Source organism: Osmerus eperlanus, chromosome 18 (assembly GCF_963692335.1).
Source record: "Osmerus eperlanus chromosome 18, fOsmEpe2.1, whole genome shotgun sequence".
Lineage (NCBI taxonomy): Eukaryota > Metazoa > Chordata > Actinopteri > Osmeriformes > Osmeridae > Osmerus > Osmerus eperlanus.
The window spans coordinates 6253580-6279234 of record NC_085035.1 but is presented as its reverse complement, the minus strand read 5'-3'; the positions used below and the strand labels follow the sequence as shown (position 1 = coordinate 6279234).

General features: G+C 48.7%; 2 protein-coding genes across 2 annotated transcripts in view; one reads left to right on the top strand and one right to left on the bottom strand.

Moving 5' to 3' along the window:
* Window positions 1-800: 800 nt before the first annotated feature.
* On the top strand, window positions 801-16619 carry LOC134038922 (macrophage mannose receptor 1). Its single transcript, XM_062484583.1, has 50 exons — window positions 801-930; window positions 1674-1819; window positions 1945-2057; window positions 2460-2593; window positions 2773-2996; window positions 3137-3249; window positions 3545-3663; window positions 3965-4100; window positions 4215-4297; window positions 4469-4588; window positions 4776-4877; window positions 5003-5161; window positions 5329-5411; window positions 5615-5759; window positions 5887-5931; window positions 6074-6241; window positions 6441-6560; window positions 6857-6967; window positions 7047-7079; window positions 7164-7298; window positions 7401-7547; window positions 7762-7896; window positions 8013-8167; window positions 8278-8422; window positions 8517-8571; window positions 8689-8755; window positions 8894-9027; window positions 9319-9362; window positions 9614-9787; window positions 9959-10113; window positions 10253-10366; window positions 10482-10597; window positions 10907-11061; window positions 11198-11403; window positions 11524-11701; window positions 11781-12005; window positions 12118-12287; window positions 12396-12466; window positions 12581-12681; window positions 12995-13114; window positions 13242-13379; window positions 13476-13627; window positions 13811-13910; window positions 14042-14277; window positions 14455-14641; window positions 14810-15058; window positions 15503-15685; window positions 15845-15904; window positions 16096-16241; window positions 16365-16619. The coding sequence occupies exons 1-50, from the start codon at window positions 888-890 to the stop codon at window positions 16407-16409; spliced, it is 6495 nt and encodes a 2164-aa protein (XP_062340567.1). The 5' UTR covers window positions 801-887; the 3' UTR covers window positions 16410-16619.
* Window positions 16620-16729: 110 nt separating this feature from the next.
* aff1 (AF4/FMR2 family, member 1) overlaps window positions 16730-25655 on the bottom strand; it is a 21037-nt gene continuing 12111 nt past the window's right edge. Inside the window, exons 6-17 of the mRNA XM_062484833.1 lie at window positions 24879-25142; window positions 23708-24742; window positions 23486-23604; window positions 22222-22432; window positions 21718-21794; window positions 21536-21599; window positions 21276-21412; window positions 21078-21149; window positions 20809-20902; window positions 20660-20703; window positions 20275-20504; window positions 16730-20172 (exon numbers count right to left, since the gene is read on the bottom strand). Coding sequence (XP_062340817.1) covers window positions 20048-20172; window positions 20275-20504; window positions 20660-20703; window positions 20809-20902; window positions 21078-21149; window positions 21276-21412; window positions 21536-21599; window positions 21718-21794; window positions 22222-22432; window positions 23486-23604; window positions 23708-24742; window positions 24879-25142 — 2472 coding nt within the window. The 3' untranslated portion in view covers window positions 16730-20047. The remainder of the gene's footprint in view (window positions 20173-20274; window positions 20505-20659; window positions 20704-20808; window positions 20903-21077; window positions 21150-21275; window positions 21413-21535; window positions 21600-21717; window positions 21795-22221; window positions 22433-23485; window positions 23605-23707; window positions 24743-24878; window positions 25143-25655) is intronic.

Genomic DNA, 25655 nt, shown 5'->3' with positions numbered 1-25655 from the left:
GTAAAACAAGTTAAAAAGTAACGATTCATGCGTTATGTCAAGTTTACTCATTTAAGATATGTGGTTGTTAAGAGAATCACATTGCTTGTTTTGGACTTTGAGATTTTAGAATTGTCACTGTCAAACATAATACCACCCTCACAATGATCCATGCTGTTACGTTAAATCTTGGACATTGGAGACACAGGCTTCTTTTCTTAAGGTTATGGTTATCAAGTTTGTAAATCACATAAACACTTTTCTATATTAAGCTTTGAAATACGTCTTGTGCAACATCCATTTAAAACTTTAATTAAAGTGTGTACAGTTTCAATATGGAAACAATGATCAATGACAGCTGCTTGTCTGGACTGTCGACAAGGTACAAGGAAAGAATTGTCAGTGATTATACTGACATTTTGTGGTCTGAAGAAAAAAACTAAATCATTTCTTATTCAAGGAATTTTTCATTTTGCAGTCAAATGCAAAGGAACCAATTCATGATGAAAAGTGCTATTGAAAAAAACAAACTCGTACATTTGTCAAGTAACAATGTAGCTTTAACCTACATTATCAACTCTGGTAAAGTGGGCAGTCATTGTAGTAAAAAAAAACAACAAAAACAATAGCACAAATTAAAAACCCTTCAAGTTTGGAGGTGTACGAGGCAAGGAAATGGCTCTCGTCAAGTCATCATCACCTTTCTTTAATTGCTGTCACACTTTGGACCTTGGGCAGTAGCTGAAAAGAGGGTAGACGGAGAAAGGATACCCAGATTGCTGTTGAGTGGCAGCTTGTACGGAACATACACAGGGAAACCAAAGACAAACCACCTCCTTAGGATGTCCAGTGATACACACTGAGGACCAAACACAAGTTCAGTATACCAGCAGAGCAGAACAAGGGGCATGATGCTTGTGCTTCTAAGCCTTTGTGCCCTCCTTGGCTGTGGTGAGTCTTACAGAAGTCCTTTTTATTAATATTCTCCAAATAATTATACTGCTGCAAGTTTACTGTAGTTTTTTTGTTTTCCTTGTTGTAATTCCCCTGTTGTGAATGGTTTGTTTTCACAGGAGTGAAAGCAATGAAAGACTTGAATCTAAGATTTACAGTTTACGGCATTATGATTCGCGTCATTACACTGCATACCCTATGTACTTATGGCTAGGAAATGTACCAGTCTTTTCACTGTGTAAATCTCTGTGCCTAATGTTATTCATTCATGCAAATACTGGTTTAGTTGAGTTGGTCACAATTTGAAGATTATCTTTCTTTTGGCAGTTGAAATGTGAGTTGATTAATTTCTGGACAAGAATGTATTTTCAGTAAATTGATACAATGTGACTCGGTATGTTAATGAAGGCACTTAAAGTAAAACATTGGCAGCAGACAACTGACTTGATGTGAATCCAGGTTTACATGCCTGAGGTTTGTGGACCTGTCATGGGACTTTTACAATGGAAGTAGGTCCAAATGATGACCTGCTCTCTTTGCTATAGTGGAAGGAGTTTAAGGAATACTAAATAGGAATAATTTACTAATGAAGAATTCAATTAAAGAAATAATTGAAATCTCCCAAAACATTATAACGAACTTGTTGATGGACTGCCAGCTGACAGGTTTTAACATGTCAACTACATATCCATCAGTCATCAAATTGAGTTCATAAACTTGGTCCTGTGTTGATTTCGTAGCTTACAGTCAATGTGAGGAGGGCTGGAGGCCGTACGAGGACAAATGCTACTACTTCTCCCCAACCGTCATGAAATGGGATGATGCTCGCTTGGACTGTGAGGGACGGGGGAGCCACTTGATGAGCATCCAGGACATCCATGAAAGGGTGAGATCACACGTCTTTCCTTCTTCCTATCGCAAAACATGAAAACATTAGATATGTTGTAACTAACCTCTCGTAACTAACCTCTCTCTCTCTTTCCCCCTCTCTCTCTGTCTCTCTCACTGTAGTTATGGGTACGGACACAGATAGGCTCAGAGATCTACTGGATTGGCCTGAATGACATCGCGTCTGAGGATGTGTGGGAATGGAGTGACGGGACCACGTTTATTCCATACCTGTCGTACGTGGTCATCTGACTAACTCACCGATTATGGGGCTGTAAAGATAAATCATCTAGCTTCTTGTTGTTTGGGGAGTGAGCTCGTGCACTTCATGTGTCAATCATTGATTCCATATCCTCACTTACACACCCCTTCACAGTAGCCTTCATGAGATTCAGTAGTGTCATGAGAATCGTTATCTAAACTCAAGATCCCAATAGCTCTTTGAAACAATGTGTTTATCCATAAATCACTAACCAATTAACAATATGTTATTGATGAAAAACGAATGTTAGATAAGCTGTTTGTGAATGCAGTCTAACTCATGTAGGACATTTGTTACGCCAGACAGAGTTATATAAAAACAAGCTGTTGTTGATGAATATAACGAAGGGCTAATGAAGTTGTGTGCACGTCCGTAGATATTGGAGACCGGGCCAGCCTGACAACTACCTAGATGACGAGGACTGTGGACAGGTGGCGGGATCCGACTTTGGACAGTGGAACGATGAGAACTGCGAGCACGAGAGGAAATTCATCTGCAAGCGTGTCAACAGTAAGTCCCCTCGACTACTGCACACCGTCACTTTCATAATGCATTGTGGGTGAAGCAATACCTGCGTTGTCGCTTAATCCTATGACAATGCAAAGCATGACCGTAGACCATCTTAATCGGTGGAACACATCCTCAGACCGACGTGAAACTTTTTTCTGATACTGACCGCTTGTTCGCAGCCAACCCGCCTACCTTGTGTGACACGGCCAACGGCTGGAGCCCGTTCGGCTCCAACTGCTACAAACTGAACGCTGTGATCCATAAGAGCTGGTTGGCTGCCAGATTTGACTGCGTGAGGGAGGGAGGGGACCTAGTGTCCATCACTTCAGCCGATGAGGAGCAGTACATCACAGGTCGTTTAGACCCCTCCTTCTACGACCTCTGGATTGGCTTTTCTACTCTGGTAAGCCCCCACTGCAGGGTAGGGTACAGTGGGCATGACTATGGACATATTAGTAGCAGTTATTGTTTGGGTGCAGGTGAAATGCCTTTTGTATGATTACACACTAATCTGCCTCACACATCCTGTGTCTTTTCTTGCAGAAATGCACAACGGCGTCTTGTCAAGTGGATCCTGGAAATACTCAGTTTGCCTGGTCTGATGCTTCTAGCCCCGCAGCCTACTCCAACTGGGGAACTAATCAGCCAGGAATTAGGTAAAACACCATGGTTTTTTTCTGTGGGTGGGACAAAAATAATTGTAACTGAGAATGCGGCCGATTTTCTTTGCCCTTTTCCAAAATATATTCCCAAAGACAGTTTACTGTCTAATAGGTGTGTATATAAACACCTGTAAGACTGTCTCACAGATAACCAATGGGTAGGGTAGTGTCACCTCCTTTCAAATTCAAAACACTTGAACAGTGGAAAATTTTGTGTTGGTGGTTTAACTGAATAGTGTAGCTAACGTCGACTGCGTCAAATCTCGTCTCACGTTGTTGTTTTCTACAGTGACGCACAGACAGGAGTGTGTTCAGCGATCATCAAGGAGGCGGGTCAGGATTTTGGGAAGTGGAAGACCCATGTCTGCAGATATGAACGCCCGTACATGTGTAAACGAGGGCTGAACAGTAAGCATACTTTTAACCACGTTGATTCTCCAAGTGTTTTGTGGGTTGATTGAACAATTCATCATTTAAAGGGGTTCTATTATTTTCCCTTGAGAATATTTGATTTGATTCAACTGCAATGAGGGTTGTTGAATTTCCAAGACTCAACTGATATGAATCAAAATAATCTCTGATGCTCTTTGTTGCCATCATGACATAGGTTCCTTTTGACTTTTCTCTCTCTCTTTCTCTCTCTTTCTCTCTCTCCCTCTCCTTCTCTGTCTGTCTCACTCTCCCTCTCACTTTCTCTCTCTCCACCCAGCCATCTGCCCTCGTGGCTGGCAGAGTTTCGCCGGGAACTGTTACTGGATGGTCAGCAACAACAACCTCCTGACCAATTGGTACGAGGCTCAGACACGTTGTGCAGACTTGGGGGCTAACCTAATGACCGTCAAGAGGTAAGGAGCAATCATGGAAGGATTATTCATGTCAAGTGACTTCTGTCCGTCACTGGGCATTCATTTTCCACTGTGGTGGACTGAACAACAATGTCTGTGTCTCTCTGTGTTTAGTCAAGATGAGCAATATTTCCTGAACAGTCGTCTTCCTGACTTTCATCAAACAGACGTGCCTGATGTGTGGATTGGAGTCTCAGGTACTTTCTAGCATTCCTAGTCCCATGATAGAAGAAACCACATAATGACATTATATAATATATCTTATCATAGAGCTGATCCGAATTGAAATGATGCACTGCTGGTCACGCCATTGTAAAAGATGCAGGTTTCCAAATGACAAATGCTTTCCTTACATGTGATGTCATCAGATAAGGACCAGGATGGAACGTTCCAGTGGGTGGACAAGAATCCTATTACAATCCCCAACTGGAGTCCTGGTTTCCCCAAGAATACAGCAAACCTCTGGGACTGTGGACAAATCTTCACAGGTAAGTGACAGGATTAGTTTGTGGTTGGTTTGTTTTTGTGGTTGGTGAGATAAGGTTGGTTATTATTGCTGTACTTTGTGACATTGCTGTAGCTGTTTGATTTTTGTTCAATAATGTTTGTAACTGTTTGACTTAACGATACAATTTCATTTCATTCAACATAGCGTAACATTTTCTTGCCTTTCAGGAAATTATGAGGGAAAATGGGAAACCACCAACTGCTTCAAGAACCTGGGTTACATTTGTAAAATGATGGGCGGTCAGAATGTGAAACCCACCTCTGCTCCAGGTTTGCGACAGACTCAGCTAACTGTTTAGCTATGAGTATCAATATTAGAATATGGATATTCCTATATCCATTTCTGTTATTGGAGTATGCATTCAATTGTCAATAAAAAAACTCTTCCTTTTCAGAGTTTCATTGTGACGCTGGTTACCTTCTCTTTGGGGACCACTGCTATCACTTTGAGTCAGAGAGAGCGATGAACTGGCAGGACGCGGAGAATTACTGCTCCAATCAGAACGGCCACCTGGCAAGTTTCCAAGATCAAGAGGAACTGAGCTTTCTGACTGGTGAGTGAAACACCAGTCATGCTTCCGTGTGATAAATTTAGAGATTACATAGGGGAGTTTCTGTAACCACATCCAGCATCATTTTAGTACTTGATGCTGATAAAAGGGGACATGATATTGATGTGCTGAGAGAGCCTCCATGACAAGAGAGGGTCTTCTGTCTGCAGCTCACATGCCTGGGTCAGCGTGGGTGGGGTTGAATGACATCACGACCGAGGGCCACTTTGTGTGGACGGATGGAAGCCCAGCTGTGAGTGACACTCGATTATTCCACAGATACAACACAGATGATCTCATAACGAATACCGTGGCACAACACATTATGACACACCTCTCCATCGTGTATATATATATTCCGCGGCTTCATGTTGCCATTGGAAGATAGAGCTGTGTCATGGTCAGGTGGAGGGGTTTAGACAGTGTTGGCTGATTGGTTTCCTGTGCCACCTCCAGGACTTCCTGCCCTGGGGACCCAACCAGCCTGATAACTGGCAAGGTAACGAGGACTGTATGCACATACGCGCACACGACCATGTCGAACCAGGGCTACTCAACGACGACTATTGTATGTCAACGCATGAGTTCATCTGCAAAAAAGGTATGCCTCCAGTGTCTACTGACAGTAGGGATTCGGTCATGAATGTATGCTCTTAACATAAGCATACATATTAACCAGTCATTTAGTCAGTAATGCTCTTTTCCCCAACAATTTTCTCTGTGTGCAGGCAAAGGCCAAGGACCGCCACCCAAACCACCAACCTCTGGACCAGGTAAGGAAACCGAAGTGGTCTTTTTCGAGTCTCACTTTAACCTAGTCTCCAAAGTAGCACCTGCATAAGTTTAACCAAACGGTGTATATTCGTGTGTGTGTGTGTGTGTCCTTGCGTCCTTCTCTCCGCGTCTTCCTCGCAGGGTGGAACGACAAGTGCGGCTCTTGGGTGGCAGACCCATTCAACGACTTCTGCTACCTGTTCAACTTCTTGTCGCCGAGGACGTGGGCGGAGGCCCGGGCCGACTGTGTCAATCAGGGAGGGGACCTCCTCAGCATCACCGAGCCCTTCGAACAGGCCTTCATTCAAGGTACGGCACAGGACCTCACGCCAGCAGGTCGCCGTCCCCTCCTCTGTGTGCGCAGGAACAGGAGCACTCGTGGATTCGACTGCTAAACATTTACAGAGAGACTGAGATGATGTGTCCCTAGGAGAGCGGAGATGTGTGTGTGTGTGTGTAGCTGGTGTGTTGTGGTGCACTGTGTCATGTCTGTGTATGTGATCCACAGCCCAGGTGCAGCTGATTCCCACAGGGGTGTCTGTGTGGATGGGGGGCCACGACTCCATCACCGAGGGCGGGTGGGAATGGAGCGATGGATCCCCGTTCCGCTACATTCACTGGGCAGCAGGTCACTCAAGTCATCCATAAATACAACAGCCTTGAAACCTTCACAACCACTTTGCATTGAATACATCTTGAGTGATTACTGAATTGTATTTGAAGTTTATATTTAGTACACTTTTAGTAAAGATCAGTATGAGTTCCAAAAATACTAGATCTGAATATTTACTAGAATGTGTGTTACATCGATATGCAAACACCACTCTCCCCCAATCTGTCATTTTGAATGGTCTTGTACGCCCTCTAGTGGCCAAATAGAGCTACGCGCACCTATTTCTCAACTTCCTCTATGTCTTCACTCAGGCAACCCAGACAACTTCCTTGGGGAGGACTGTCTCTCCATGCTTGTCAATGGAGGCTACTGGAATGATGACAACTGTGAACACAACAGAGGATACGTCTGCAAACGTAGAGGTAGGGCTGAGACTGAGAAGCTTGCCTTTTGAGTAGAGTCGTTACCCAAACCCCTCACCTCCTTGCCTTTCTCTTTCAGGGAACCTACCTCCTCCCCCTCCACCTCATGATGGTAAGTGTATGTTCCGACCACCATTTTACACACGTCGATGGCATCTTTGTTTGTGACATTGTGTGAAACCGCAATATTCTCCAGGGTTCGAGACAGTAATTATCTGTGAGGACTCCAGTGCCGTCCTCCATTGCCCCGAGGAGAGCGTCATCAACATTCAGTCTGCCTTCCTTGGACGAAAAAGTGACAAGATTTGCCCCCACGATAAAGGGGCCTCAGGTGCAAACTCAGAACATTCATGCTTTGTCTCTCACTGGCTGTCGTAATCATCGCTCATTTATTGTCAATAGCCTCATCATCACCCTTTTCAACTCATTACAGGAACTTGCACCATAGATGGCACCCTACCTAAGGTGAGGAAGCTCTGTGACAACAGGCCCTACTGTTTCCTGTTCGCTCATGTTGAGGAAGACCCCTGCCCTAGCATCTCCAAGTACTTTGAGGTGGTCTACAGCTGTGAGCAGACGGGTAGGTCACAACCTCAACCACACCGTCCCAACCCTGCCCTGAATCTCCACTCTTCGATTCTCAACCCTGTTATCTCGTTATCCGGCCCCCAAACCTCCATAGAACTCCAAACCCTAAAATCTGATACTATATAACCACAAATCAAACCGATTTCATGATTGAATCTGGATCTTTTGTGGGTCTGTTAACCTTATCTGTGTTTGGTTGTGTCCAGTGTGTCTGCATGGTCTCGGAGTGGAGGATGGACTAGTACCTGACTCAGAGCTGACGGCCTCCTCCTCCACTAGTTCCCATGTCCCTACCCAAGCCCGCCTTAAGAGCAACTCTTGCTGGATGCCCTCCACCCCTGGTACATTTGCCCTCCCCCGGCAACACATCACTAAACAGCATATGTGCAGTACACATTGCTGTTGGAAGGTATCTTTAACCTAAGCCTCTCTTTATCCCTGGACCCCCCTCCCTCAGTTAACTCCTGGATCCAGGTGAATCTGGGTATGGTCCGAAAGGTCACCGGGATTATCCTCCAAGGCTGTCCCCAAAACGACCACTGGGTCACCAAGTTCAGGGTGCAGCACAGCATGGATGGGACCTCGTGGACCAACTACGAAAGCGACGGTGGGGTGAGTCCAAAACACGCTGTGGGATCAGGACACGCCCAGGGAATCTGCCGCAGCTGAACGGCACCATAAAGTCCGATGATCTCCCCACGTAACCTCTCCTGATGTTCCAGGAATTCCCGGGTAGCTTGGACCGGAATACTCCGGAGACCCAGCTTCTTGGAACCCCCGTCTCCGCCAAGTATGTCCGGATCCTTCCGCTGGACTACAACGATCAAGCCGGCCTTCGCTTCGACGTGCTGGGATGCACCCCAGACTGTAAGCAAACCGTTGTCAATGTAGTCTATTGAGACAGCAATTACCCAGTGTTCACGCGTGATGCGACGAGAGCGAGTGTGTGTTCTGTCCACAGACGCGGTCACCTGCAGCGACAAGCCCAACTTCAACTTCGCTAGTGATCGGAAAACGTGAGTCGAGCTCCACCAACTGTTCCGCCACTCAAATCCCAGCAGATGTTGACTGTATTCAACGACTGTCCATATCCCAGACGTGTGTTAATATGTTCCTGTCGGTGTGTCTTTCAGTGTCCACTGTCCTGCGGCGTGTGCCACAAAGTCTTATTATGTATACGGTACGGAAGTATACAGAGGGGTAAGTGAAGACAATGAATTAACATCTGAATCTTCTTATCAAGCGTAATTCTTGAAAGGATATCACGAGAATACTGTTGACGTGTCGCTGAGAGTATACATGGTGTGTGTTTGTGTGTGTGTACGTGTGTGAACCCAGGACTCGAACATCTGTGCAGCAGCGATCCACGCGGGAGTGGTTCTGAACGAGAACGGAGGCGACTGTACCCTGCTGAAGGCCCCAGGACAGAACTTCTACCCTGGCTCCACCAGGAACGGGATCACCACCAGACAGTGAGTGGGGGGGTCAGATGGCTGAGCGGTAAGAGAATCGGGCTATTAATCAGAAGGTTGCCGGTTCGATTCCCGGCCAAGTGAAACAACGTTGTGTCCTTGGGCAAGGCACGTCACCCTACTTGCCTCGGGGGGAATGTCCCTGTACCTACTGTCCGTCGCTCTGGATAAGAGCGTCTGCTAAATGACTAAACGTATATGTGAGTTGCCAGGCCTCTCATCACATCTGGTTTCTCAAGTCTGGGTCTGCTCAATGAAGTGCTCTAACTCTCGGAATTCCAACCTCAACAGGTTCACTGGAAACTATGAAGTTTCATACCAGTTTGCAGACGGAGGTACGTCAGATTACACAACACCGGTTCTAGTACAATAAACGATTGGTATATGTATAGTCATGCCATATGTCACTTCGAGTCTTGTTGCTTAAAATTCTGAGGAAAGAAAGCTATGCCTGTTAAATCCAAACCATATTGTTACTGGACGGTCATCCACATATAACAGAGACAGTAGACCGCAAGAGTGCTGAGTGAAAATGTTGAGTCTGTGGTTATGGCTGAAGCCGTGTTCTTTTATTTATCTTCTGTAGAGCTGCGTTGCTCAGGGCCTGACTGGTATGAGTTTGGCGATTTCTGCTACAAGCCATTTGGGGACAAGAAGACATGGCAACAGGCACAGAAAGCCTGCAGGAGCGAGGAAGCGGACCTGGTGTCCATCTTGTCCATGAAAGAGCAGAGCTGGTTGGAGAGCTACCTCTACATGGGTACGAGTCTGGCACCTGGGAGAACGTCTCATTCCACCTCATCTCAGTTCTCTTGCCATTCCACCAGCATTGTGTTGTCTTGGAATGTACATCATATCTGTGAATGTTTCTTGATTTCTGTGTGAAAACGATGTGACCTTTGACCTGTGTTTTGGTTTGTTCCCAACCCAGCCACCAGTGACGTGTGGACGGGGTTGACCGACCTGGCGTTCTCGGGCATGTTCGGCTGGTCGGACGAGCACATGGTCACCTTCACCTACTGGGCACCGGGTGAGCCCAACAACCACGACGGCTTCAGTGAGGACTGTGTGGAGATGCTCTACCAGGTAGGCGTTTTTTCACACGCAATGTCCGTCACGTCCCATCGAGTTGGAGAAGAAGCGAAAGAAAAGGACTGAGAGTAAATGACGAGAACACGTTTCATATCTTTGCACGACACTCATATCAATCCCTGGTGTGCGGTAGACGGGGAGGTGGAACGACGTCGCCTGCACGGAACTGAACACCTACATTTGCAAGAAGCCCAAAGCCCATTACCCGCTTCCCTCTGCCTTACCCACGGCGTATGGATGTCCTCAGGTGAGGAGCACGCCTTCGCGACCTGCGCCGCTCATGCCTGCGGCCACGGTAGCAGCACAGTAACCTTGGTTACCCTTGATGGGAGAGTGTAACACGTGTCTGTCTCGTTGCCTAGGGCTGGAGCGCCTATGGTTACGCCTGCTACTGGATGGAAGAGACGTCCAGGAGCTGGAGTGATGCCAAGGCCTTCTGTGAACAGCAGCACAGCAAGCTGCTGCATATCGGAGACATGTACGTATGGAGGGGAGGGTCTGTGTACTGCTAGGGGAACCACAGACTGTCTCACTGTCGATTATATAGACAGAGAAGCAGGCAGACAGGCAGGCGGACAGTTAGGCATGCAGTTGAGACAGATAGCTAGAAAGATGGATGGATGGATGGGTGGGTGGGTGGATAGATGGATATGGATGGATGTATAGGTGGATGGGTGGATAGGCGGGTGGATGGGTTGGGTGGGTGGATGGGTGGGTGGATAGATATATAGATAGATGGATGGATAGATTGATGGTTTGATTGATTGGGCTATCTGTTTCCCTCCAGCTATGAGCAGTCACACTTCACGGTGGAGCTGTCAGGCGCTACCGGCCTGTGGTGGATTGGCCTGAGGGCTAAGGGAGGGCCAGGTGGAGGCGTGGACTATATCTGGGAGAATGGAGCACCTCTCACCTTCACACACTGGGACAAGGACCAACCAGGTATTCACAGTGCACACTGACATGTACCTGATAGTGTACTGTGTGTCAACCATAAATTAGCATTCATATGAATAACAGATGTGGAAAGGTAAGTAAACCAAACATTTTTGTACCCCTAACCTTCGTGCCGAATCAGATAACCGGCAAGGAACCTGCGTTGGCATGACAACGGGCCCCGTCGGTGGGTTCTGGGATGCTAAGGAGTGCACAGAGGAGCACTCTTTTGTGTGTGAGAAACCCCGGCCCGATATCACTCCGCCCACCAAACACCCGACCCCTCCCCCTGCCCAAGGCTGCGGAGACGGCTGGACTGCTGAACCATACTTCAGGAACTGCTACAAGGTCAATATACCGCACATAACCTCGCCACACCCCACTGCTGCATGGTTGAACCTGCATAGTAGCACTATCTAAACAGAGAGGAGTTCTACACTTAACCCTTTGTCATCTTCTGTGTTGTAGCTCTTCACCAACGTGGACTTCTCCCTGAAGAAGAGTTGGGGCGCAGCGCGGGAGGATTGTTTGTCCCGAGGAGCCGACTTGGTCAGCATCCACAATCAGGACGAGGAGAACTTCCTCTCCATCTACACTAAGGGCACCAGCAAGTGGATTGGTCTGAAGCACGACCCAACTGACGGAGGTGTGTGTGGGGCTGTTTATGTGTGTGCATGGAAGAGAAAGAGGTAGCATTCTCAGTGTATTAACAGGACATTTCCTAGGTTACCACTGGAGTGATGCTACGCCCGTGAGCCACACCAACTGGGGCTCCGGTGAACCCAACAACCACGAGGGCCGCGAGGACTGCGTGGAGATGGTGACCGGCGCCAACGGAACCTACTCCTGGTGGAACGACCTGAACTGCGATGCCCACCAAGACTGGATCTGCATGATCACCAAGGGGAAGACCCCCGTCCTGCCTCCCAAGCCTCCTCCCCCACTACCATGTAACTACTTCTACCTACGCCCCCTCCTCTACCATGGGACTACGTATGCTACGCATGCTAACTGATGCTGTAGAGATTAGACTGATTGGTTTTGTTTGTCGTCCCCCTATAGCCCCTGATTGTGGCACCAACCTCGGCTGGAGGAAGTCGAACGGCATCTGCTACTACTACAACGACACTGACATTGTGGACTTCCACACGGCCATGCACCGCTGCTACCAAGAGAAAGCTCGGCTGGCCTCCATTTTAAACCAAGAGGAACAGGCATACATCAACACCATGGTACTATAGGACTGTCAAGATGTTTACTGTCGATTTTGGAGGGGTTTTCTCCTGCAGCTAAGATGTTGAAATATGACAGGCTTTCACCGAGGTGTGTTCACGTTGCAGGTGGGGACCGGAAAGATCGACGCAGCCTGGATCGGGATGCGTGTGTTTGGAAACACAGGAGCGGAGTACATGTGGGATATTTACGGAACATTTCCGCCTTGGCACACATAATGAATAACGGTGCATTTTCAGGCCTGACTTTGATGATGACTAGTGTCGTTTGGCCCCTGTCCTTCTCTCCACAGGTGGGTGGACTGGTCTCCCGTGACCTACGTTCACTGGGGTCCGGGAGAGCCCAATGATGCCAATGGGGAGGAACAGTGTGTTCAGATGAACAGACATCAAGGTGCAGCAGATCCACTACTCTTATCAAGAGCAAACTCACATGAGAACAAACTAACTAGTATCCAACGACTAGTTCTATTGATTAGTGAAAGTTCTGTTGATTAGTGAATAACGTAAGAACACAGGAAATGCCAATTTCCTCCACCGTGCAAAATACAGCAGCACGCTCAGAATGAATCCCAAGGATATTTAATTCCGATTAAAAAAAAAAAGTAGATGTAAACATGCATTTGAAAAACAAGAAAATACAGTTTCAGTTTGTTATAAGGGTTTCACTTGGTGTTGGTGGCCCATCATAATGGTGTTCCTCGCAGGATCGTGGAACGATGCCAACTGTGGCCGGGCCTCTGCTGGCTATGTGTGTAAGAAATTCCCTGGAGACGACCACACCCCCGCTCCCCCCACCCAGCCCTGGACGGGGAACTGCCCTCAGGGTACTGCAAACCCACACATTTAAATCCAGCCATACCACCCCAAAACAATATTAAACATCCATTAAACCGCCAAAAAGTAACGCATCATTGACCTTTTTGTCTGTCTCTGTCCATTCCTCGGTTCTAGGATGGATGCTGTTCAGAAACAAGTGCTTCCTGTTCAAAGGCCACAAAGATGAGATCCGAGCTAACTGGTCCTTTGCTAGGAGCTGGTGCAAAGACCAAGGAGGAGACCTGGCTGTCATTGATGACCGTTACGAGAACGGTAAGCTGCCACTGTCAGTCACCACCATACTACCGAATCAACCGGTCAAAGTATCTTTCGCAGTGTTAAGTTCGCTCCTCTCCTCCCTTCTTCCAGACTTTGTGTCTAGCTACCTGAGGGACCTGCGCTTTCCCAGCTGGATTGGAATGTCAGACCTCCTGTTGGAGAACCAGTTTGCCTGGAGCGACGGGAGCCCAGTCTTGTACACCAACTGGAACCTCAACGAGCCCAATAACGCCGGAGGAGCGGTGAGAATCCCCCCAGGCCTCTGAACTAAACATAACAATGCTTCTTCTAACTTGACTGGGAGTTGGTCAACCCCAGTGAAAAGTGTGACTTTATCTACTTATAAAATGTTGAGGTTAGAGAGTGTGTGGGTACAGGTGAAAGCAGGGGAGGACTCAACATGTCCGGCTTTTCGTTTCCCACAGGAGCACTGCACGGCCATGACCCACAACTACCTGGAGACGGGGAGGTGGAACGATGACGCGTGCTCAGAGGAAAGGAGCTTTGTCTGTTACAGGAAGAAATGTTAGTAGGCAGACCAGTTCTGTGTTTACTCTATTGATGTTTGTGTGTTCAGAATGACTAAGAAGCATGCCACAGTCTAGGATTTTCTTTCTCTCCGGAAACTCAAAGGGTGTGTTTTGTGTGTGCCACAGCCAGCAGCATTGCTCCTCCGCCTCCTACTAACAACCCCTGTAAAGCCGGGTACATCTCCTGGTATAAGAACTGCTACAAGCTGGTGGAGGAGTCCAAGACGTGGGATGATGCCCAGGCTGCCTGCAAGCAGGAAGGGGGCAACTTGGCCAGCATCGACATGAGCTACGACCAGTCCTTTGTCAGCGGGGTGGTCCTGCAAGGCAGAGCGGACGCCTGGATTGGACTCAGGCGCGAGGTAAGGTTGGATAGACACGGGCTGGATTCAATAGGGTCCAATTGTAAAACAAATGACAACTGATCTGAAAATAGTGAAACATTGACAGCTTACAGAAATGCTTGGGCTGCTTTTTGGCGTATCTTGGTTGTGGTAACTTATTCTCTTCATAATGTATGTTGCGTGTTGTTTCTGCAGGACGATGGGGATTCCTATTCGTGGACAGATGGCTGGCCGGTGTTCTTCACCCACTGGGGGCCGGGGGAGCCTAGCAACCACAAGGGCGAGGGCTGCGTGAGCATGCACGGCTCCGTCCATTTCCACGGGACGTGGAACGACACCGCCTGTGACTCGGCTAGGCCCTACATCTGCAAGATCTCCTCAGGTACAAACCAATGGGAGGCAAGCCCTATAACTTAAGTTGTAGCGCTGTATTGGAAACGTACGTCAACATAACTGCAAAAGCAACAGTAAAAATTCAATGCGTAGAAGTTCATAAAGTGGATCTAGTTCACTTCTGTCATGATGCCTATCTGTGTGTGTCTGTCCTCAGAGGTGCCCCCTCCGACCCCGACACCCGGGAATGGGAAGTGCCTGCGTGGCTGGCACGCCTACGGGCGTTACTGCTACTTTGTTTACAATGAACCCCTCGGCTTCTCCTGGCCAGAGTCCAGGCACTACTGCCAGCTGGCCAAGGGAGACTTGGTGTCCATCCACAGCCGAGCTGAGTCCGAGTTCATCAGAACCCTCAACCACAGCAAGGCCCACAACCTCTGGATCGGACTCACCAGGGACATTAACTGTGAGTCCTGCATTGTGGTTGTTGTACCAAAATCTGTGGTCAGGGCCAGTGACCAGTCGCCGTTCGGATGGCTTGCCAAGCTGTTCAGTTGTTAGGGTTAGGTTAGGGTTAGGGCACGAACATTTCCTATGGCAAGCCGTCAGAACAGTGACCCCTGGCCGCAGTTTTCGACAGGTCACCGATTTCAGCTTAACATGGTTAACTGCTCTACCTAGCTTCCTAGCTAGAAGAAGGCTAATCTTAGACCAGTCAGTCCCCATCCTCTTGTCCCATTCACCTCAAATGAATCATCGGGTTTCGTTTTCCAATGCGAGCATTCCATTTCGAGTTCACGGCCAATACCAACATACTCCTTCAGCGCGAGTGGAATGTGGGCTGCTCGTGTTGATACTGGATCACCACCATCCACAGTCCGTGTTTCTAATGTGTGTTTTCTGTTGCCAGTCGGCTGGAGCTGGACAGACAGGACGTCTCTGGCCTTCCTGAACTGGGCTCCGGGTGAACCGAACGATGCCTTCCACCCTGGAGAGGTGGGAGCGGAGAACTGTGGCGAGCTGTACCCCGACGGCCACTGGAACGACAACAATTGCGTGCAGAAAAGAGGCTTTGTGTGCCGCCATCGCCAATGTGAGACACTTTGCACTTGGGCAAAAAAAAAAAAAAGCTGAGATCAGTAAAGTTGGTCTGCTGGTGGTCGCTTCCACGCTGTGTTTGCAATTCAGGCGTTGTTTTTGAGAAGCCGTGGGAGAAATGAACTGAATCGCTTCTTACTTTTTCCTCCCCAAGACTACACGACAGACGACAGCGGCAATATCGTCATTCCTACAGATGCTCCTGTAATCGGCCGTAAGTTGGATTTCTCACTGTAGCTCGACCGAGACAACTGGAGCTTGACCTCTCACTCAAGTCTAGCCTCAGTTGATAGCCCCTGTACGGTCGTTCTTGGGGGAGATTACCCGTCACTGTATCCTCAAGGTATATCATCCCCTATCGTCTTACGACATAACCTCACCCGTGTGTGTCTTCTACCTGACTAGAAGGGGGGGTGATAGCTGGTGCCATCATCGGAGCCCTGGTGGTTTTCGCCCTGGTCCTGGGGCTTCTCTACTACGTGTTCTCTGTGCGAGGAGTGAAGCTAAGCACCATCAGTTTACCAACCAGAACCACCAAGGATATCGATGTGGTACGTAAGAGCCCTTTACTCATCTAGCAACAACTGCTATAAAACTAACACGCCTTGAATGTACAGGTGATTATCTGTTCCGTGTCGTTCCTAAACTTGGGTTTCCGTGCTCCTGTGTTGCAGCCTGCTTTCCACAATCCCAACTTTGGAGGAGAGTCTGAAACCTGAAGTAACAGACATGCCTACTGAAACATTTTCTGTATCTTGACTTTATTCCAGAAATTTAAAAAAATTACCCTGAGCCCTGTATAATCACAACCTTGTTAAAATCTCAAAAATCAGTGGATACAGTACATACCAAAGTTGAAGGGGTTTCATAAAAGTTTCGTATATTTTCTAAGAATAAAGTCTGTTGTATTATTGTATATATTGTAATGCATTGCTAATAAAACATTAAACTTAAAGAAAAATGGAATAGTGACTGATGTCTATCATTCCACAAAATTGGGATACTAAATTAATACCACAAGAATAACACAAACTTAATGTATTGTATTCCCCAAACTTTATTGCCTCAAAACATGACACAGCAGAATTCTGGTCTGGATGGCCGAAACGTACCTTTGAACCAGCGAACATTTTCAACAATTCATCTTCTGCTAAAGCAGCCAAGCTACAAAAGGTCTGTAGGACAGCTTCTTTGGAAAACAAGGAAGTTCTCAGAATAAAAGATAACCTAAATTCACTGCCAATCAGTCTTTATACATCTCTGTACATTGCAGATCAAACTATTTACATATTTTCACAAGGCAAAAAGTTGAATTACAAAACATTGCTGCACATTTTCCCAGTAAATGACCAGATATGAAGATCCTTTTAGTGTGATCTTTTTTTCAATGGACAACAATGATCATGTTGCACATGGAATACCAAATGTAGCGCACATAATAAAATGTTGAAAGGAAGCATGACATAGCATGAGAAAGACAACAGCATGTAACACTACTGAGAAATATGTCAAACTCCCAACATGCCAATTTAATCCATGTGCAGAATTGCCATTGAAATCAGGAAACTCCAAAGTATGCTTGCTAGTAAAGCAGCCTACTTAACAGGAACAAAGAATAAACAACAAAACCTAAAACCTAAAGGTACCAATGTACTCAATTTATACTTTTTGAGATCAAATAAATACACAAACGCATTGTTCTGTTGTGATTATTTCCTGTGCAGCCCTTGTATCATTGAACTCCAATATAGCTTGTTTTCCAGTGAGCCCCCGATTCACACAGAATAGTAACAATAAAACTTCAAATAACTAATGACACAGATTTACTCAATTACAAGCTACGCATTGTGGTCTAAACCGCTTGTCGATCTTTCCGAACACATTTCACTATTTGAAATACCTTGTGTTTATTGCTCAGGAGATCCTGAGTCATGTAGACCAACTCGTGTTAGCCCTTCTTAAGAACTCTACGTTGTATTCTGTTCCCAGAGAACACTGAATAAAACCGAAAATATCCCAAAGTGCAAATTAAATGTATTGGCCACTAACCTTAACCTAAGCATTTTTAGTTGGTGGAAGAAAATAAAAATAAAAAAAGGGATGGGAAGGAGCTCAGAATATTGGTTTGATTCCAAGAAAAATAAATAAAAAGAAACACTTTTTTGTTAGCATGTCCTAAACAATAAATAACCACTGATGTAAATATACATTTGTAATACCAAAGCCGTGGGAAACACCCATCTTACAGAGATCAAAGGAACAGACATATGGCTAATGTGGACCATCAGATTTTCCAAGAGGAAATGGAGTTAATCTCTTATGATCCTATTAGTCCATGATAAGACCATCCTCATGAAATAATCAAAGAAATGCATTAGTCTGATCAGGTACTTCTCCCCTCTCTCTTTACCTCCCAGAAGTGGCCCCTTCAGTTCCTAGTTAGCTAACCCATAATTGAATTGAAATTCTTTAAATCCACAAATGGGGACGTGATTCGTTGCACACTGAAAGAGTAAGACTTAAGAGTAGACTAATATGTCAACAGGCACTCAATAATTATGGGCACTGGGTTTAAAAAGGTCAGAGGTGAGATTTCCGTCCGCCATTACGGAATTCACCTCCGCTTCGACGGAGGGTAGTCGTTTTCTTAGAAGAAGAAAAAAAAAAGCAGCAATACTCAAGATTTGTTTGGACTTTCCCTTCCCCTCACTGACCATCACATTCACATTCGCATCAAGTCTCTGCAACTCAACTTTCTAGCTGATTCCTAGTGATGGCTATAACATTCAATAATAATAATAATAATAATGACAAGCTCAAGTCTCCGATATCTAAGGCACTGGGGGGTAGGGACAAGTCTCCTGAAACCAAGTCTCAACCTAAAACCTAACACTCTCACATAGCTATGGGTGGGATCATGATATCGTATATATTAAAAAGGGAACGTTTGAACGTCGTCTTCTGACTCGGCCGTTTGGAGCCGGGGGCCGAACGTTTGTGTGCGCGCCATCGCAGGCGGGATTAGCTTTTCGCTGTCTACATAAAACAGTTGTCCCTCCCTTTCAGTTAGCTTGACTTTGCATGTTCAGTTTATCATCATGCGAGTTAAGGGGTTTACTCTCTGAGTAGATAAATGTGTCACTGATTTACTGGTCGACCTCCGGTCGCGAGACCACTTGGGTTCTTGTCTTATTGTTTCGATAAACCATGATTATTGATTAAAAAAGTAAATCAATTCTAATGTTGTAAAAATCGGGTGTCTAAATGTACACAGTGGACCCTGTACTTGAAGGTTTACTCAATCTCTTTTGAAGAGAACGGGTAAAGAAACATTAGTGATTACGAAAAAAAACATCCTATCTTTTGTCCAAGCAGAGCTCCAGAACAGTCGGGCCGGTGCATTTGGCGAAAGATTCTTTGAACCCTTGCGAGTGATGCAGATAGAAAAGCCAGATAGAGCTGCAGACTATTCTGGGATGGCGTGGGTATACCCTTTTGTTCTCCAGGCATTTCCAGTTGGATGAAGTAAACATTGCCCGTGACCACCCCTCAAATCAAACAAAGTTCATTTCACATCAACGACAATATATTACTACTACTGATAATAAATGATAACAAAAGATCATGATAATAAGGCTAATAAATAAGCATCCTGTGTCCCATCATGGTTTCACACAGCACCATAGAACAAGAGTGGGAAGCTGCTGTCACGACACCAGAGACCAGGCCCTCTTCAGTCAGGTGGAACATGCAAGAACATTGCAGATAAAAATGGAACCCAGCCGACATGATTCCCTTGTTCTACTTGACAGACACTCCGGGCCCTACACCTACACACTTTCTCCCTGAACTTTTCGGGAGCACTAGAACTTCCAGACCAGCCCCCCCCCCCCCCCCCCCCCCCCCCCCCCCGATTCTAGAACCGTCCCCCAAAAGGGATGCCTCCAGACTGATGCCCAGGACCAGGCACCGAAGCCAGGGGAGGAAAGAGGACAGGGTGTTCAGGCGGCAGGATAGGATTTGTTGGGTGAACCTTCCATGGGGGATCAACAGAAGTACGGAACTCTGCACGTCCGATATAAATGGAACCTACTGTTGACGGGTCCAAACCGCAGTGAACCTTTCTACCTTACGCAGATAGCGGGAGGATAGGGCAGAAGCTGAGAATCGGGCGACCCCCGGTGTCCCCCGTGTAGAGTCGAGCGCCTCTTCAAACAGGCCGCTTGGAAATCGAGCTGGACTGTCCAGGGCGAGGCTCAGGCAGTGCGAGTGTGTGAGGTTTGGCGGGAAGTGTCCGAGGTGAGGTGGGTGGGGGAGGGGCGAGCGTCCCACGGAGGGATGCCTGTGGGAGGCACTGTCACTGCATACCCCGGGTGTCCAGCCGGAGCCAGTGCAGGCCCTGGCGGGTGTAGCGCACCAGCGACGCCATGCTGGAGGTCAGGCTCAGGGGGCCCAGGGCTGAGTCCAGCTCTGACAGCACACCTGAGAGAGACCGAACACGACGACGTGAGCCAATCAAAATGAACCAACTATATCATACAAACCAAAAAAAAGTTGCGAGGCGTGATACGGCTCGTTTCTTACCACTGCCCCTTGGTGCCAGCTCCTGGGCCTGCTCCCACGCGTCGTGGGCGTTGAGGAAGAGGGCCGTGATGTTGACGTAGGAGCACGCCACCTGCTGGATCACCTGGGGGATGGACACCGTGTTGCTGGCCGCCCCCGCCGCCCCGCCGCTGTGGTTGGACCCCGGGCCGGAGCTGCTGGCGCTGGCCGGGGAGGGCATGGGGGACATGGGGGACGGGGCGCCCGTGCCTCTGTGGGTGGGGGGGGGGGAAATGGGTTAGATCGGATCCAACTGGGAGCTGGTGTCATAGACTCTGGGCTGGGTTTTTCCAAACAATGTGTCAAAGAAGCGTGTTTTTCCCCACACCGTGAAGCGCAGTTTGTGGAGGAGGGGGGAGGAACTTACTTTGAGATGCAGGGGGAGGGGGCCTGAGCTGTCTTTGATGAGCTCTGGAGACAGAAAAGTACAGGTGGGTCAAATTCATAAACACCCCCCCCCCTCCCAAAGAATGACAACTACAGCTCAAGAACAGTGCAGCGATGCTGAACAGCTACCTTGAAATGATCGGTGAGGGTCCTAGAATACTTGAGAGCGACTTCTCGTTTGTAGCGGAACATGGCCATTTGCAAGAGGGACTGGCCTTTCATACTGAGGGGGACAAGAGGATTAGAATGGAACGCAAACAAAGTGAGCAATTCAAGAAATCCCTTTCGGGCTGCTGCAATTTGTAAAAAGATGTTATTTAAAAAAAGAGCCACAACTATTTGGCTACATATAAATAGAAAGGTCCTTAGATGTCGAAGCAGATATGGGACGTGCTCACCATAAGACCGTGAAGTCCCTCTCTGTGGAAGGGGCGGAGGGGTCCATGGAGTTCTTCAATTTCATTATGAATCTAAAGTGAGGCAGATGACATGTTTCAAAACCTCATGTTTCAATGCCGGTTTGCCCCCCAAGTAACAAGCAGAAGTAACCAAAGGTAGCAAGAGGGAGTTTTTTTTGGCGGCTTTCTTTCTGTCACCTGATCAGATCCAGTGTCTCTGCGAACATGGTGTATGCCGACTTTGGCGTCTGGGGGTCCGTTTCCATGGCGATGCCGCTCTCCACGAAGGACATGGCCGCGTCCAGGTAGTTGAAGGCTTTACTGACCTTGTCAGACTGGAGGGACATTCATTCGTGCACGCACACACACACCTCAGTTAGGTCCAGTGACAAAGAGGCAGAGAGAGACAGAGAAGAGAGAAAGTTCTGGAGGAGATGTGGCCCGAAGCAAACACTGACCGTATCATCCGCTTTGTGCTTCAGCTTTTTGGCTTCCTTCATATGGTGCTCTACTGGGTACTGTCTGTGGGAGGGGGGGGGGGCAGTAACCAAGTTAGCAGAGAAGTATCCAAAGATAAAAGTATACGCATGGTTCCACTACCACAGATACCGTGGGAGGGGGAAAGGGAGGGGATTCTCACCTCTCCTCAAACTTGAGCAGAGGCCTGCCGTTCAGCGAGGTGGTCGCCGGCACAACAAAGCTGGTCTTGGGGGCCTTCTGCGAGAGACGACACATTGGGTTAGCGGCTAAGACCTGTGTGGTTCACTATGGAACTAGGGGATCCCCCCCCCACCCCCCTGTGGCTGTGTGATCCCAGCAAATCGAGTGACCTCACCGGCAACGCCATTATGATCATTAAGCTCACAAACAAGCAACATACCGGCAGAGCACAACATTCTCGACGAGACAAAAACGAGAGCCAAACTTGGATCGAACAAAGTATTTCAAAAGTAACCGATGGCATTTGTGTAGCGTGCTACTCAAGCGTTTCGACCAAATATTTAAACGAGCACATCCGGGGGGGAAAAAAAACAAAAAACATACGGGGTCTGTCCAAAACAAAAATCGCTAAACAAGCTGAACACACACACACAGACAGACACACACACGGCGAGGACACGGCTGGTGGAGAGGCTGCGTGTACCTTGCCAGTCTTGGAGTGCTCCGTGCGCTTCCCGGAGCTCTTCTTGTGCTTGGCGGGGGGGTTCTTAGTGTTGGGCGCTGTGCTGGGCCCTTCCTCGGCCGGACGTTTCTGCCCGGGCGCCTTGCCGGGGTCCTGGGGGGTGGGCGGCTGCTGCGGGGAGGCCTTCTTCGCCTTCTTCTTCTCCCTCGCCGCTCCTGGAGCGCCGTGGGCCCTGAGGGAGGGGGGCAGACCGAAGGACATGTTACCATTGGGAGGAGGGGGGGAGGGGCACGGCGGGGGGGGTGGGGGGACAATTGCTCAGGAACACGGCAGATGCTGTGGAACTGGTAAAAGGCTTCAAGGGTTGCGGCTGTGAGCGGGTCTCTTTTTATCCCCCTCTCGCTCACATGACCTCAACTCTGAATACTGTGTGTGTGTGTGGGGGGGGGAGGGGCTTTCCATTATGTGAGAGACGATCTGTTCTCCAGGGCATAAGGGCAGAGAGCGTGAAGATACCTTGACTTGGAAATCACCAAAGTTTTATCCGATTAGGGATGGGAGGCGGTTTAGTCCCCGAGGGAGTAGTCGTAACACTCAAGGGTAGGGGTGTGACGATACGATCAGCTCACCAGATGGTACCCAATATTGAGCTCGTGAGAATGAAACGACAATATTTCAACAATGTTTTAAAGAAATATATGACTGGAAAAATGGCCTTTTATTGGACCAAATTTATTAGTCCAAATGAAAGCGCTCTTTGCTCACTTTACCGCCGACGAACTGGTCGGGATACATTTTTTTTTACCGCACAAGAATTTGCACAAACCAGTGCATTTATATTGGTCATTTTTCATCTTGGGCTATGTTAAACTCTCTCTCCACTCTGCAGATTGATAATACAACCAGAACTAAAACGTAGTCACTCCCTTAGTGAAGAGATGGACTCAAACACTTTGTTCAACAATAGTAGTGCCGTCCATCAATAAAAGGCAAATATTTCATTCAATTGTACTCTTTGCTTCAGATTTGAGCATTAGAGAAACCGAAGGTGTCAGAATAAACCCGAAACACAAGTTTTTGGCCAGAAACACACGAAATAGCTGTGTCATCAGAGCTTGTGCGGTTGCTCTGGATGTGACAACAATTCTAACCGGCATGCACCGCTTCGAGTCAGCCGCCTATCGGCGCGGCATGAGGTTGAACGCGCCTCGTCGCACCCAGACACCAGGGACACTGGAGGTCGGATGGGGAAGGTGATTTGACAGCGTGACCTCGAGCTACTTACACTGATTTGACGGAAGTGTGACCTGCTGCGGCGGCGGCTGCCGATGACGAGGGTGGAATCTTAACCTCCTTCTCCAGTTTAGGCCTCTTCTTCGGTTGGGTTTTGATCTCACTGCCAGCCTGAAGGACAACAACCTACCGTCAGATGAAGACAGGACTACTCTGGGAAAGCCTCTTCTCGCCAACGCGTCACTTCCCACAACAGGTAGGGTGGTCGACTTACCGGCCTCTTTCTGCTGACTTTGGTTGCTATGGGTGCGGCATTGTTGACGTCCCTCCTCTCTGGTGGGGGTCTCTTCCGCCTGGCTTTGTCCTGCCCCTCTTGGGAAGGTTTGGACAACTGGGGGACCCTGTTGATAAGGCTCAACTCGATCTTCACCAGCAGGGCTTTGGAGGGGAACTGAGGGGGCCCGGAGGCCTTGGCGGAGGACCCCCGTTTGGACGAGGGCTGGAGGGCTGGCGAGGAGGGACGGGGGGGCCCCGGGGGCTTCTTCTGCCCATTCTGGGGAACGGTCTCTGTTCGTACTCTGCTGCTGGTTTTGGCTATCTGTGCCAGGTTGGGGGCTGAGGCCGGGGCAGGGGCCGGAGCGGGGGAGGGCTGCTCCACAGGGGCAGGGCTGGGCCTGGGACGGGGGCTGGGGGAAGGCCCTCTGTCGGCCTCCCTCTTACAGTTGGGCGCCAGCGTCACCTTGGGCCCCTGGGAGGCGGCCTCCGCCTTCCTCTTGTCCGAGGAGGAGCGCTTGGCCGACTTCTTAGCGTCCGTCTTACCTGCGCCGCTCTTGCCGTGCCCCATTTTCGTTTTCACCTTGGGCCTGTCTGTGAACGAGGGGTCTTTATCCCGGGGGGCCACCTCCACGCTCTCCACCCGCAGGCCCGCCTGAGGTCGCGGGTCGTCGGGGCGGGAGGACTTGGCAGGTTTGGAGGGGTGCTTGTTGCCCACGGTCTTCCTCTGGCTGCTGGGGTTGTGGGAGGAGGAAGAAGAGGAGGAGGACGAGGCGGCGACGGCGGCGGGTGGGGGCTTATGGCGGCCATGTTGGTTGTTGTGGGTGCCCTCGCGCTGGGGCTTGGCCTGATTGTCGCTGAACTCGAGGCTGTGGTTGGCTGCCGCGACCCCTTCCTCCTCCACCTCGTGGCCCGGGGGCTGTTTGGGGGTGGGGCTGTGGAGGGGGGCTTCCCCCTGGCTCTCTGTGCTGGGGTTCTGCTGGCTCACCCTGATCCAGTTGTTGAGCTGCCAGTTGGTCACCATGGGGCCCTCGGCCTGGACACAGACACAAAAATCAGTGCAAACGAAACGGTCGCTTGGGAACTGCAACTCGTGTCCTGGACGAGTCGCTCTGACGGTGAGCGTGGCAATGCAGGCACCGTGTGCGTGTCCCCCCCCCTCCCCCCGTTACCTTGACCGCAGGTGAGCTGCCACCGAGGGGCAGCGGTGCCTCTTCGCCTTCGCTGCTCTCGCTGTCCGACTCGGACCCCGAGCTGCTCTCAGAGTCACTGGAGCTGGCCGACTCCACCCCGCTGGAATGTGCTGCTGCTCCCGTACTGTGGGGGGAAAGGGGGGGGGGGGAAGAGATGGATGGAAGGAGAAAGAAATGGATGGTGGAGGGGAGGGAGAGATGGAGGGCGGGGTAGAGAGAGAGAGATAGCAGGAGGGAGGGAGATTATTATTATGATGTTTATCATTCATGTTGCTCCTACTACACAGACACCTCGTGTATGTTCAACCTATATGTGAATGTAGTGGAACAAACAGGAGTTACTAGGGGGCAGATCAGATGGGACAGCTGTACACGGCACTGCCTAGTGTAATGGTGGATTGTGGCACCCCCCGACATGACAAATTACACGACACGTGCAAGGACCAGGACTTCAGCTCACTATTTAAGGCTCTACTAATGCATGCACTAGGCTTCATGAGCAACGACAACCGAAAAAAAGTGGAAGGTAGGTGTTTTGTTCCAACCAGTTCAACACCCACCTCCACATACACACACCAACACAAACATTGTGGGCCTTTAAATATCCAGGGGTTGTACCAGCCTAAGCGCTGGAACACACACACACACAGTACCCGGTACTACTGTAGGCTGACACAGGTTCATTTATTGACCTAAAGCTTTCTGAGTCTTGATACACAACCTCTGCTGAGCGCTCACAAACACAAAAGACTCACC

What these genes read in the sequence shown, in the direction of transcription:
- LOC134038922 (XM_062484583.1), top strand. Translation starts at nt 888, where the DNA reads ATGATGCTTGTGCTTCTAAGCCTTTGTGCCCTCCTTGGCTGTG. An exon ending in AACGGGATCACCACCAGACA is followed by an intron (nt 9,028 to 9,318) that starts GTGAGTGGGGGG and finishes CAACCTCAACAG; the next exon opens with GTTCACTGGAAACTATGAAG. An exon ending in AGGCATACATCAACACCATG is followed by an intron (nt 12,288 to 12,395) that starts GTACTATAGGAC and finishes TTCACGTTGCAG; the next exon opens with GTGGGGACCGGAAAGATCGA.